Source organism: Budorcas taxicolor, chromosome 3 (assembly GCF_023091745.1).
Source record: "Budorcas taxicolor isolate Tak-1 chromosome 3, Takin1.1, whole genome shotgun sequence".
NCBI classification, from domain to species: domain Eukaryota; kingdom Metazoa; phylum Chordata; class Mammalia; order Artiodactyla; family Bovidae; genus Budorcas; species Budorcas taxicolor.
This window is the reverse complement of record NC_068912.1, coordinates 102,316,409-102,330,098: the sequence shown is the minus strand read 5'-3', so window position 1 is coordinate 102,330,098 and position 13,690 is coordinate 102,316,409. Positions and strand designations below refer to the sequence as shown.

The 13,690-nt window shown below is 53.8% G+C and overlaps 1 protein-coding gene and 1 long non-coding RNA gene across 2 annotated transcripts; one reads left to right on the top strand and one right to left on the bottom strand.

Annotated features, from left to right (window-relative positions):
• The first annotated feature begins 1,300 nt into the window (after positions 1-1,300).
• Positions 1,301-3,792, top strand: ARTN (artemin). The gene is made up of 4 exons (XM_052638150.1): positions 1,301-1,383; positions 2,732-2,793; positions 3,076-3,223; positions 3,305-3,792. The coding sequence occupies exons 2-4, from the start codon at positions 2,734-2,736 to the stop codon at positions 3,790-3,792; spliced, it is 696 nt and encodes a 231-aa protein (XP_052494110.1). The 5' UTR covers positions 1,301-1,383; positions 2,732-2,733.
• Positions 3,793-9,656: 5,864 nt separating this feature from the next.
• LOC128044331 (uncharacterized) lies at positions 9,657-13,583 on the bottom strand. Its single transcript, XR_008199095.1, has 3 exons — positions 13,459-13,583; positions 10,231-10,323; positions 9,657-9,812 (listed from the first exon to the last, which is right to left on the bottom strand). It is a non-coding gene; the product is annotated as an uncharacterized LOC128044331 (long non-coding RNA).
• Between the last annotated feature and the right edge of the window lie 107 nt (positions 13,584-13,690).

Below are 13,690 nucleotides of genomic sequence, written 5' to 3'. Positions count from 1 at the left end.
TCATATTCCTCTCTCCCCCAGAAGCCTCCTGACATACCTCCAAACCATCCTCACTTCAGCCAGAGTTAGCCACAGAAATGCACATTTGATCACACCATTCTCCAGCCCGAAACAAGTTCGGTGGTCCCCAGAATAAACTCCAGCCTGCCTATGAGGACACACAGCATCTGGCCTTTACTTCTACCCATGTTACTCACCCAACCTCCATCCCACCAGCCAAACTGCCATAATTAGGCATCTTAAATATGACCCTCCAGCTCCTACCTCAAACCTCGGTGCAAACCTTCCTCCTCCGGGACCCTCCTCTTCTTCAGCCTCTGGCACCCCCTCCTACCACGCTGCCCTCGCTGTGCCGGGCTGAGCAGCGGTGTTTGCAGGTGTGTCTGTACTCCAAGCCCCAGGTGGCAGCAGAGGGGAAGCGGTGGGTCTAGCGGAGGGGCTGGGGCCGCTAAAGCCGGGTCGGACCTTGAAAGCCCCAGCTCGGTGCCTTGCGAACTTAAGGAGTGCGATGAGTCTGTTGAGAGAAGAAACTAGTGGTGGATCAGAGAGAGCAGCTAGCACAGCGTGGCCAGCCAGGACGACAGGAGCCCAAACGCCAGTGGCCCAAGGCAGAGACCGGCCCATCCCCTCCCTCTCCCGCCCTCTGCCCGGCCTCCCAACTCCCTACTCCAAGTGTCTCCAAACTCTGAACACCCGGTGTCTGCGCCTCTGCACCGACCTGGGGGCCCTCCCCAGTTTCTCCTCCCCTCTACCTCGGGGGACCTTAGTGGAGCGAGGGGGCCCGGATTCCAGAGGGTGGAGCGGCCAGGTGAGCCCTGAAAGGTAGGGCGGGTGGGGGAGCGCTCGGGCCCCACCCCAGGATCCGGTGACGCCAGGGCTGGAATTTGACACCGGACGGCGGCGGGCATGAGGCTGCTGAGGGATGGAGTTGGGCTCTGCCCCCAGACACGGCCCACGGGCTCCGCCAGCAGCAGGTCCCTCGGGTCCCAGCCCTCGCTGTGTCCCGGACCCAGAGCCCTGCACTCGCGGTAAGCCGACAGCCCAGGGGTTAGGGGGGAGCGGCCAGGGTTGTCCCCTTCCACTCCTTTCTCACATTCTCCCTCTCCTGGGCCCGCTGTGCAGCTCTCCGCCCCTCCCAGCCCCCCTCAGTCCCTCTAGTTGCTTGTCGGACTATGCTAGCCCTGCCTAGCCCTGCCCGCCGGCCGTAATGCGAGGCTCCTGCTGCCGCTACAGGGCTCAGACTGGCTGCCAAGACCTCGCTTTTGGCTGAGAGAGCCGCGGCCAGGTGCACAGCCCTGGGCATGAAGCTTCTGGGCTGCAGGGGAAAGCCCGGCTCTGGTTCCAGGAAAGGTGCCTAGAAGAACAGGACACAGAACCCCCCTGGTGAGTATCGGGCTGGTAGATGGGGCAGCCAGGCAAGGGCTGGAGGACCAGGTGGCCCCAGATGGCAGCGAGGGAGTTGGAGGGCCTGAGCTGCCCACAAGAGACCTGCTCCTGGGCTCCCCCTACTGCAGGGGCCTTCAACCCTACCTTGCTAGGCTTTCCTTCCATCAGTGAGAACAAGTCACTACCCTGGCTCCTCAGGCCCAAATCCTGCTAGGCGAGCACATGTGGCGCTGGAGGGCCTCACCAGGGAGCGCAGCATTCTGTGCGCTGGGCGTGAGGTTGGAGGTGATAGCTGGGACCCAAGAGCAGGAGCCAGTGAGGGCTCATGAAGGCTCCAGGGCTCCAGAGAGGTGTTTGGGAGTGCCAGGAAGTGTGGGCTCATAACAATTGATGGGACTCTGAAAGGCCAACTGGGCTCAGGAAAGATGGTTCATGGGGGAAACTTCCAGGCTGCCAGATCCAGAGGGAGCTTGCAGGCGGACAGTCCTGGACCAGCTCTCAGGGTGGCTCAGCTCTCAGAGACCAGGCTTGTTGTAGGAAGCAACTCCTGGGAGTTGCTGGGGCCTGAGTCTGGCTGTGGGTAGGGGGAAAGCCCACCCTCCTTTGAGTCCACAGGCTTGACAGATGCTGCCCCCTGGTGGCCATAGAGAGCCATGGCCCAGACCCCCTGTTCCTAGAGGGCTCCTCAGCCCCTACCACCTGCTGGCTCTTGAAGGATGTCTGTGGTCAGAAGAAACTCCTGTGGTCAGGCGGCTCTGCATCCAGACAGAGATCACGGAGGAGCAAGGTGCAGCAGCACTTGGGTGGGCCGCACAGGCTGAAGCCTGGACCTCACTATCATCCAGTAACTCAGGGCAACCCACAAGCACCCGAATTCTTCTCTAGGACACAACTGCCTCCTCTGCAGTATGGACAGCAGGCTCTCTGTGAGGTCAGGGTGTCCAGCTGCTCCCTTCTCCAGCCCTGCAGCACAGAGCAGGAAGTTCCCTTCCCTGCACAGCTTGTGGGTCTACCCTTGTGATTTTGGATAATTGCTGAGCTTCTCTCTGAGCCTTGTTTCCTGGTCTGGAAAGTGGGGATGATATATACCATTTACCTCATGGAGTTATGGGGTCTGAAAGGAAACAGGTGCAAAGCGCCACCACATAGTTAGGTTCCTGATGCAGCCACTTCTCCTCTTGGGTTGAGCCCAGCTGCCCAAGCCCCTTGTCCCTCACCTGGAGAAGCTGAAGTGGAGGGATGACCTGCTCTGAGGATAACTCATCTCTCCATGTTCCAAGCTGCCTCAAGAGGAGGGTGGGGGAACAGGTCGGCTACAGCTGATGGGAGCTCCTGGTGTTGACAGAGATGGAGCCTGGACGTGGAGGCCCTTCTGTGCTGCCCCTCCGGGCCGGGCCTAGGCGGCAGGTGAGTGGTTCTCCCAGAGACTTCTACCGGGTATTGAGGAAAAGTGGCTTGACCTGGGAGGGAAAGCATGGCTCCGAGGGGCAGGTATCAGAAGTGGGTGGGGAAATGGTCAGGGAGGGAACAGAAGGAGGGAGCAAGGTCAGTGCCCTCCAGAGATCCTTTCTCCTGGCTTCCTGGGGCTGCTGGCCCATTATCCTCCAATCCCTCTGTCGGGCCCCAGCCCCTTCCAGACCCTACCAAGCTGTCCTCTTCCCCACTGAGGCTCTCCATCGTCTCTTCTAGCAGCCTGCGCTATGGCCCACCCTGGCCGCTCTGGCCCTGCTGAGCAGCGTCGCCGAGGGGGAGGCCTCCCTGGGCCCCGCGCCCCGCAGCCCGGTCCCCCGCGAAGGCCCCACGCCCGCCCCGGCGTCCCCCGCGGGCCCCCTGGCCGGTAGGTGAGAGGGCAAGAGGGCGAGGGCGCGTGGCGGGGCGGGCTGGCGGGGGACCCGAGCGTAACCGCGTCTCGTTCTAGGGGGCCGCGCGGCCCGTCTATGCGGCGGAAGAGCCCGGCGCCCGGCGCCCCCGCCGCCCCGGCCCGAGCCCCCGCCGCCAGCGCCCTCGCCCTCGCCCGCACCCCCTCGCGGGGCCCGCGCGGCGCGGGCGGGGGGCCGGGCCGGCCGAGAGAGCCGGGGAAGCCGCGCGCGGGCCGCGGGGGCGCGCGGTTGCCGCCTGCGCTCGCAGCTCGTGCCGGTGCGCGCGCTCGGCCTGGGCCACCGCTCCGACGAGCTGGTGCGCTTCCGCTTCTGCAGCGGCTCCTGCCGCCGCGCGCGCTCGCCGCACGACCTCAGCCTGGCCAACCTGCTGCACGCCGGCGCCCTGCGGCCGCCCCCGGGCTCGCGGCCCGTCAGCCAGCCCTGCTGCCGACCCACGAGCTACGAGGCCGTCTCGTTCATGGACGTCAACAGCACCTGGAGGACCGTGGACCGCCTCTCGGCCACTGCCTGCGGCTGTCTGGGCTGAGGGCTCGCTCCGAGGGCGTGCGGACAGACCCTGACCCGTGGATCTAACTGCCTGGGATCACTGGGGGCTCGGCCGGAGATGGAGGCTTCGGCCGTTTGAGTGATGGACATCAGCCCTGCGGAGATGGAGGCACGATTGACCGGCAGCCCCAGGGCTCCCACCCTGCCGGCCTCAACCCCGCAGACACCAGAGACCTCAGCTGTAGAGAGCCGAGGACCCACTGCTCACAGACTCTGTCACTGCCCGGGCCAGGAACCCAGGACTCCTCTAGAGAACCCAGCAGTGTGAGGTCTCAACCTAAGCCGGGCCTGGGGGGGACAGATTTGGAGACATGTAATTCATCACCGAAGTGCCTGTGATGGAGCGGGCCTTGGACTCTCTGGTGGGAGCTGGACCCCTATTTATTACTTCTAAGTTATTTATTTACTTCTGTGGTTTGTCAGATCCTTTCCTGGGCCATGGTGGCTGGATGGGGGATGGGTAGAAGCAGTTGGATGGAGATCCTACCCTGACTGTCCTGCTCACAACTGTGCTTGCTCACTCAGCAATCATAGGCCTGGCCTGGTTCTGCTTGCCTTCACCCAGCAGCTCTGGGACCTGAGGGGCATGGAACGCAGGCAGAGGAGGTGGCAAAGATGTGTTCGCTAGTCCCAGCAGGCCAATTCACAACCCCCTGTACAGTCCCCAGCAGTTGGAACCTGGGGTTACTGGTGGAGAAAGCCATTGCCTTGAGACCTCAGGCATGCTGGGGGCTTGTTCGATGGTAAAGATTGCACCACCCCACTGTCACTGATCCGAGTCCTACCCTTCAGAACACCCTCAGGTGCATATACTGCCTGTGCTTGCAGATAGCCCAGCACGGGGAGCTCACTACGCACATTCTGTGAAGCAGCCCACGTCAAGAGAGCAGCTGAAAAGGCTGCGGGTGGGGAAGAGGGTGCAGTGGGAGGCTGATTTGGGGGGGATGAAGCACAGATCATCATGGAGATAAGAAAGCAGGAAAAGACTCTGGGTATCTAGAGGGACCTGCATCTTGGGTAATGAACAAGGATATTCATTCATTCATTCAACAAAGATTTATGAAGTACCTATTTTATGTCAGATGCTGTGCAGACAGCAGGGCTACAGAAGTGACCCCATGATCTCTGCTACTAAGCTTAAACCAGGAGAGACAGACAATAAATGAATAATTCACATAAATAGTTATTTAAATTCAATTTGGCCAACTGTATGAAAAAGGACCAGAAGCTGAGTACACACCCTCATCTGGAAGGAAAGAAGGAGAGGTTAAATGCTGACCCTATCCCTCCACACTGTCCCCAAGTCATAACACAAAAGTCAGCACAATGCCTCTGAGCTTCTGTGTTATGTCCCGTGAAACCTTGTTTCCTGGGCCCTATTAATTTGTCCTATATGATTTTTTTTCTTTGAAATTAAGATCAGGACACGTATTTGGATGCATGACGGGTCTGTGGAGCCGTGGGATATGCAAGGGGTGGTCAGGAGGCAGTGGGGTTGCTGATCTGGAGCTGAGGAGGCAGGTCTGTACTGGAGGGTGATGGGGCAGCTGTTAGCACAGAGGCAGGAGCTGCAGCCAGGGGTGCAAGAGACTCTGTAAGAGCAAGGCAGGTTGAGGCTGGGATCCCTCAGGCATTTGCCACCATTAACCAAAATTCCTTCCCAACTGCCTGAATGCCTGCCTACTTTGGCACAGACGCCCCCTTCTCCCAGGCTAGAGTGAGGAGCTGGCAAGGGCGCTTTGAAGGCTGTATGCGTCGAGTCAAAGAGGCAAAAAGAGTCGTGTTTGCATTCTTCTGCTTTCGCTGCCTCAGTTCTAGGTGCCCCCAAAACTTTGGTGCGCTCATGCTGCCCTCAAACACCCCCTTGGCCCCTCTCCCTGCTTCCAAACTGATTCAGGATCTTCAGTCACCAACCCCTACCTCCAGCCAAAGAAAATGGCAGCTTGGAGACATCTCACGAAGGCCGTGCCCTGGTCCTGGCTGGGGATGAAGAGGAAGAAGTGGAAGTGTTAGTCGCTCAACTGTCTGACTCTCTGCAAGCCTGGGGACTGTGGCCCGCGAGGCTCCTCCGTCCATGGAATTCTTCAGGCAAGAACTCTCGAGTGGGTTGCCATTCCCTTCTCTGGGGGTGAAGAAGAAGGTCCTGTCAATTTCAGGGTCACTGGAACCAAGGAGCCCCTGATGAAAAGACTTGAAGGCCCGGTGGAGGGTTTGAAGGCCAGGCTCTGGCCCTCAGTGGACATCTGTGCTCTCAGAGCCACTTACAGGAGATGGGTTGAAGCCATGTCTGGCAAGTCCCATAGAGAGACAGCCAGGTCAGAACCTGAGCCAAAGGCGCTGGCTCTCAACACTCGAAAAATTGTCAGTCCCTGGGAGAGCAGGCTCCTCCCTCTCCCCCCAGCCAACTCAAGGCTGAATTCTGGGCCCTGGAAAGACTGCCCAACACTGTACAAAACTGTGGATCAAGCCACAAGTTCTCCGTAAGGAACACATTCCCACAAGAACTAGTCTCAGTTTGCAGCTCACAATGAACCAATTGTGTTGTGCTAAGTTGCTTCAGTTGTGTCCGACTCTTTGTGACCCCACAGATTGTCGCCTGCCGGGCTCCTTTGTCCACGGGATTATGAATACTGGAGTGGGTTGCCATTTCCTTCTCCAGGGGATCTTCCCAACCCAGGGATGGAACCCGCATCTCTTACACCTCGTGCATTAGCAGGCAGGTTCTTTACCACTAGCGCCACCTGGGACGCCCCTATGAACCAAATCCCTCTTCAGAAATAATAAAATAAATGAAGCATTTTTCCCAAAGGGAACAAGTTGCAGAGCTCCACCTCTCTGCCTACAATTTAGCAGAGGTCACCTGACACATGGCCTTTACACAGATGACTCTAGAATCTCCATTTTTGACTGTCCTCTCTTTCATATTTGCAAAATGATACTGCCCATTTGAGTGATCTTCCCAGCACTAAGGTATGATCTCCTCCTAAGGGGTATCAAGTCATCACCTCTTGCAAGACAGAAAACTACAGATGGCTTTTTAAAAAATATGATTGTATTTATTAATGACTGTGCTGGGTCTTGGCTGCGGTGTGGGCTTTTCTCTAGTTGTGGAGAGAGGAACTACTCTCAAGCTGCTGTGTGCAGGCTTCTCATCAGGCTCTTTTTCTGGAGCACGGGCTCTTGAGTGCTCAGGCTTCAGCAGGTGAGGCGTGTGGGCTCAACAGTGTGGTGCACGGGCTTAGTCGCTCTGCGGCATGCGAGATCTTCCCAGATCAGGAATCAAACCCGTGTCTCCTGCATTGGCAGGCGGATTCTCTACCACTGACTCACCAGGGAAGCCTTACAGACGGCTTTGACTTGACAGTTTCCCCACTTCAGGGGGCACCCAAACATCCCTTTAGATTAGTTTCCACCAGGAATCAAGGTTTGGGCAAACCCGTGTGCTCCCTCTGCCCCAGCCAGTGGTGTTCCTCCTCTTGTCCAAGGACTACCACATTTCCCCTGGCTAGAGAGCCCTGTGCCTGAGTGCGTGTGGACTGGCTACCTATTTTGAAAAGGAAGGTAGGGTAGAAATCTGAGAAATCAGAGGAAAGATCTAGGAGAATTTGTGCCATGTGAGATCACGTCTCTTGTTCACAGGGATGGTGTCTCACCTGTTTCGCAGCTGGAGTGTCCTTACAGAAACTGATGAAAGCCAAGGATCCTCCCCACCCCACCTCCCACTTCAATGCTGGAAAAAACACTGATGTGGAAATCTGGTGAAGAGTTTGAGGGAGCCCACAGACTTTCTGAAGCTCATTCAGAGATTTCGTAGGAGTCCATGGCCCTCGAGGTATCCTGCCCTGTTCCAGATTATTATTAATAGTAGCTAGAGTAATTCCTCTATCTGTGCTCAGGCCCTCCTTTACAGGGTTCTCTGTATGCATTATTTACAAGCCTCCCTATTCATCAGCCTTTTTCTATTGAATGTCTTCTTTCCCTCTGCATTTAAACTTGCTTGAATATATCACGGCACATACACACAAAGACACTGTGATTAGAAATATATAAATATCAATATATAATCTGCTTACACTGCTGCTCCTTCACTAAAAGAGCTCTTGCTGTGGTCCCTAGTGGCCTCATCATTGCCAAACCCAAAGGCTGCTTCTCAGCCTTTAGTCCTTTGGATTCTCGGAGGCAGCCAACTTTGTCACTCTCTTGGAACACCTGTCTACTCTTGACTCTCCATCCCATACTCGCCTGGATTTTCTCCCACCCCTGCTCATCCTTAGACTCTTTTGGGGTTCCTTTTCCTCTCTCAGCCCCTTAAGAACATCAGGGCTCTGATACAGGCCTTCTCTCCCCATTGTACTCTCCCTGAGCCAATATGACCAACTTCCATGATTTCAGTTACCACCTCCATGCTCATCATGCTCTCATTGTATCTCCAGTTTAATCTTTCTCCAAAACTCAGCCTGTATTTCCAATTCTTTCATCTGCATAGCCTCAGAAACCTCGAACTCAACTTATCTGTCCCGGATGTCTTCTGTTCACTCCTTCAGATGCTCTCTCCACCATTCTTGTGCTCTAAGCCCCACGTCAGCAAGTTTCCTTGCTCTCCAGCCTCCAGGCCTCCTCCAGGGTTCCTCCCAGGTGAATGGCACCAATCTCCATCCAGGAATACAAGCCAGAAACTTGGGCAACAGCCTAGACGCCCTGAGCTTTGCCACTTCCCTTTTGCATAAGTTCTTAGATCCTTAGATCTTGCAAGTCCATCTTCCTTTCCCTCTTTCCAATGCTATTCTGTGGAGGCTTCCTAATTTGTGGAATGGTTTATTGTTCATCCTTCTAAATGGTCTCTGTCTTCAGTCTTAACTCCCTCCAGCCACTCTCAGCTCTCTGACCTTTTAACATTAATTAAGCACTAACAGTAGTGCCTTGGGCCAGTTATGGGGAATCCAAGATCAGCTAGAAACATATTCTGCCATCAGGGAGACCATAGTTGGAGGTAGAGTTGAGGGAAGGGCTAACCAGTTTGGCAAATAAAAATAGGACATCCAGTTCAACTGGAATTTCAGATAAGCAATACTTTTTTTTTTTAAGTAAGTATGTCTCATGCAATAATTAGGACATACTTATACAAAAAAAATGTTGTTTAGGTACTTCCCTGGTGGTCCAGTGGCTAAGAATCCACACTCCTATTGCAGAGGGCCAAGGTTCAATCCCTAGTCAGGGCACTAGATCTCACATGCTGTAATAGAGTTTGAATGCTGCAACTGCAGCTCCCCCATGCTGCAAGGAAGACTGAAGGTCCTGTGCGCTGCAACTAAGACCCAGCACAGCCAAATACACACATAAATATATTTTCAAATGTTGTTTATCTGCTATTGAAGTGGCTGCCTCCTTTTTTTCCAGCAACCCTAGATGGGGGTAAACAAATGAACAGGAAGCGCAATCAACCATCCTAAGTCCCCCAACAGATGTATGATTAGGGTACAGTGACGTATGTCAGGGTTGGGGAGGATTCTATACTCACAAAGGAAGAGGAATCATTTCTACCTAGATGGACAGGGAAGAGCCGGGAAAGCCTTTGTGAAGGAGGTGGCTCTTGAACTCAGCCTTGAAAAATGAAATATTTGCCTTCATTGCCTCTCAGCTCTAAATCCCCCCTTTTCACCAGCCATGCCCTCACCAGCAAGGTCTGGGGCTCAGCCTTGGGCAGGAGTTGGAGGGGGTGGGATGGGTGAGGGCCTCTTCCTTGGGCTATATTTTTCAGAGTTATCTTCTCTTCTTCCTGGCCAGTCCCTCATTCCTTCAAAATGAGGGCTATAAAATATAAAATTTTTATATTAAACTGTTTCTGTCTGCTTACTGCGTGGTTTCTCCTGACTGGCTCCAGCGTGACACACAGCCTTCTCAGCAGAACAAAGGCACGAACAAAGGCAGGAAGCATGGAACAGCCTGAAGAGCCAGGGCTTTCGTGTAGAATTGAGGGAGGGTCCTCATCAAGACACAAGTCTAGAGAGATCATAGCAGTCCTTGAGTGCTATACCAAGGAGCCTGGACTTTGTGCTGAGTGGAGCCACTGAGGGTTTTAGGTGGGATTGTCTAGAGACATGTTTCAGACAGATGACTGGGCACTGTGCCTAGTTTGGACTGGAAGGGGCAAGGCAGGGGACACCAGTTAGAGATGCTGCAGTTAGGGCTGCTCAGACAACAAATGCTGGCACCTTGACCTGGGGCAGAACAGTGTGGAAGGATAGCGAGACAGGAGGGACAATCCGTGGGACTTGGTGATGGGCTGATTGTGAGGACCTGATGGAAGGGAGAGTTTTCAGGAGTCTGGCTTGGGCAACCAGTAAGAAATTTAGGGGATGTAGTATTTTTAGCCCATGATGGGAGTAAGGTGTGGGGGAAGCCATGTTTGATTTTGTACCTGTTCAACTTGACGTGCCCGTGACAGTTTCAGAAGGCAAGGAGGCTGGCAGCAGCTGGGTCTGGCAGTCAGGACAGTCTGGGCCAGAGAGATCTAAGAGTCATAAACCAAAGACAAGGAGGTGGTGAGCAGCAGAGGCTAAGGCTTGGAGACCTAGCAGTTTAGAAACAGGGAGAGGAGAAGGGACAAGGCTGTGAGGGAGACCAAAAGGGTGTGACCAGAGCGGTGGGAAAAAACAAAGAACAAAGGGAATGAGGGGCCAGATGCAGCGAAACCATCAAGTTACATAAGGACTGAAACTGTCCATGGGTTCTCTGGCTACAAGGTGGCCTAGGGACTCAGGCTAAGCTTCTTGCTGAAAACTACTAAAAATACTTGGACAAAACATACTTTTAAAAATAAATGCATCTGTGAGCTGGTATACACAGAAGAAATATTCAGGCCAAAATAAACACAGGAAACTACAAAGTTAAACAAAGTTCAGTAGCTGGTATTCACCTTGAGGGCATTTTCTTTACCTGGGGAACCTGGGCATTGGTTTGCAAGGGCTCCCTTGCAAAGAACTTATGGGGGCAGAGGGAGTCTACCTGGAACATTCTCAGTAAGGCCAGAACCCCAAAGGACTATGCCCACACCTAGAGGTGAATTAGAAATAAACCTTCCCCTCCTTTCCCTAACCTCTTTCCCTCAAACCAGGGGACTAGAAAGAAAATAAACTTCCTTAGTGCAATTAACCTTAGTGCTAAGTGGAAGGGGAGAAACCTCCCCTGAGAATTCTTAACTACAGGTGGGGCCCTCATTTGGTTTTGGAGACCGAAATTCACACTGTTTTAGAAGGCTGAAAACCTTCAAACTGGTTAATCTGTCATGGACATGGATTGCTAGTGGTTCCAGGCGACCAACAGAAGCTCTTTCTCCTCCTCTCCTGGGCTCTGGAATGCTCTCCTGAATTTGGGAACCCCTTCCGGGGTTGTCGGGGCTTCCCAGTGACTCAGTGGTATGGTTCAGGTGGCAAAGAATCTGCCTGCAAAGCAGGAGACCCAGGTTCAATCCCTGAGTCGGGACGATCCCCTGGAGAAGGAAATGGCTGCCCACTCTAGTATTCTTGCCTGAGAAATCCCATGGACAGGGGAGCAGGTGGGCTACAGTCCATGGGGTTACAAAAGAGTCTGGCATAACGCAGTGACTAAACAACAAAAACAACCCAGGGTTGTCACAGGTTCTGGCCCCATATGTTCTATACTTAAAAAAAAAAAAGTTTTAATTATTTAAAATTTTTATTTATTTGTGGCTGTGCTGGGTCCTTGTTGCCTTTGGGAAGACTTTTCTCTAGACGCAGCAAGCAGGGGCCACTCTGCTGCAGTGCCCGGGCTTCACACTGCAATTGTTTCTCTTGTTGCCGAGCATGGGTTCTAGGTGCGGAGCTTTCAGTGCTGCAGCGTGTGGACTTCAGAGCTCGGGCTCAGCAGTTGTGGTACACACGCTTAGCAGTTGCTCCATGCCATGTGGGATCTTTCAGATCACGGATCAAACCTATGTCCTCTGCATTGGAGGTGGATTCTTAGCCACTGGACTACCAGGGAAGCCCCCTCATTTTTTTTAGAAAGAGGTGGACAGATTTTGAACACAGAATTTGTGGTCTTAACTCTCCCTCCATTCCTCCACCTTCCACAAGGATATTTTAGTATCAGGACCAAGACCTTTCACACCCCTATGCACAGACCTGGAATCAGTACTTTATTGTGGCTTCCTGTTTCCTCCTTCCAAATCCCCCTTTCTTCCTTCAATGTATTATACTGTTGCAGGAAAGGGGACCCACCCCCCTCCCAGGGCCCAAAAGAGGGATCTTGTCTAACCCTAGGAGATGAATGGTCCTTGGAGACACATGTGCTGACAAAGCAGGAGACTTTTATCAGGAAGGGGCACCTGGGCGGAGAGCAGTAGAGTAAGGGAACCCAGGAGAACTGCTCTGCCTCAGGAATGGCAGTCTCGGTTTTACGGTGATTGGATTAACTTTCTGGGTTATCTCTGGCCAATCACTCTGACTCAGGGTCCTTCCTGGTGGCACACACATTACTCAGCCAAGAAGGATGGCAGCAAGAAGGATTCAGGGAGGTGGTAGGACCTGTGGGGTCTCCTTTTGACTTTTTCCGAATTTTTCTGGTTGGTGGTGGCAGCTTGTTAGTTTCGCATTCCTTACCACATGTTGTGCAGTAAAATAAGTCATGCAAATAGTTACTATAGTGCCTGGCCAGGGTGGGCAGTTTCAGTCAGTGTTTCCCCTAACAATACTATAGACATATTTTTCTAAAATGTAAATTCAATCATCAATGCCCACTTGCAACCTCATCGTGGTTTCACATCGCACTTAGGATAATGTCTCAATTTTTCTTTCCAAGCTCATCGCCTTCCTCATCCCCTCCCCCTTCCTCCCCCTCACAGACAACCCCCTTAAAGTGAACACAGCTAACTAACTGTACTTCAGACATTTTCTTGATAAAGATTTGTTGAATGACTAGATTCCCACTGGACTCTGCTTACCAGCTAATCAAGCCTCCTCCTCCCCAGCCTCCTGCTGTTGCTATTCAAGCTAAGATCAAGTTTCTCCTCCTCAGGGAAGCCTTCATCCACCTCAGGCCTCAGTGGCTTCCTCCACTGAACACAAGAACAGAGGTCCTTTCCTTTTTTATTTTATTTTTCCACTTGAGGTAGAGACTGCTGGCGACTTGGGCCAACCAGATCTGTGGCTGATCTCTGCTACCCTCGCTGTGTGTCCAGCGAAAAGATAAGCTCAACTTTCCTCAACTTCGGCTTCCTCATCTGAAAATAGTGAATGAAAATGCCCACCACAGAGTTGCTCCGAGAATTGGACTTAAGGTATGCAATGTGCTGTTCCTTGCACTTAAATATCAGCTATTTTAATGACTCATAAAGACAAGTTGCTTCCGAGAACCTAATGAAATTCTCCAAGCACTGTCCATGGTAAGTAGTTTCCCGGTTGCTCGCTGGGTGGCCCTGAGAGCCATCCTTTTTTATTCCTGAGGCGCGCCAAGCCCCTTTCCTCCTCGGTGTTCTGCTCACGACAGTACCCTTCCTGGGACCGAGGTCTTGCCGCCAGGGGAGCACCAGATTAACCTGTGTCCCCCCAGCCCCTCGGTCCCCTCCCAAACACACACCTTAACCTCCAGCCTGGCTTCCCAGCTCTATCCCACCGGCCTCTAGACTCACGTCCTCTTAGGAAGCTGCCCGCAGCGCCTCTCGCCGGTCGAACTTGGCCGCAATAGGCCTAAGGCTTCCTGGGCTCGGCTGATCCCCAACCCACGTGCTCCCGGCCTCCGCCGCAAGGCACCGCCTTCCCGCTGGGCGCCATGCGGACTACATTTCCCAGGGTGCGCAGCGGCGGGGCCTTAGCTCGGGTGGTGGGGAGGGCGGCCGCCTCAAGTGGCGCGCCGTTCCGCGG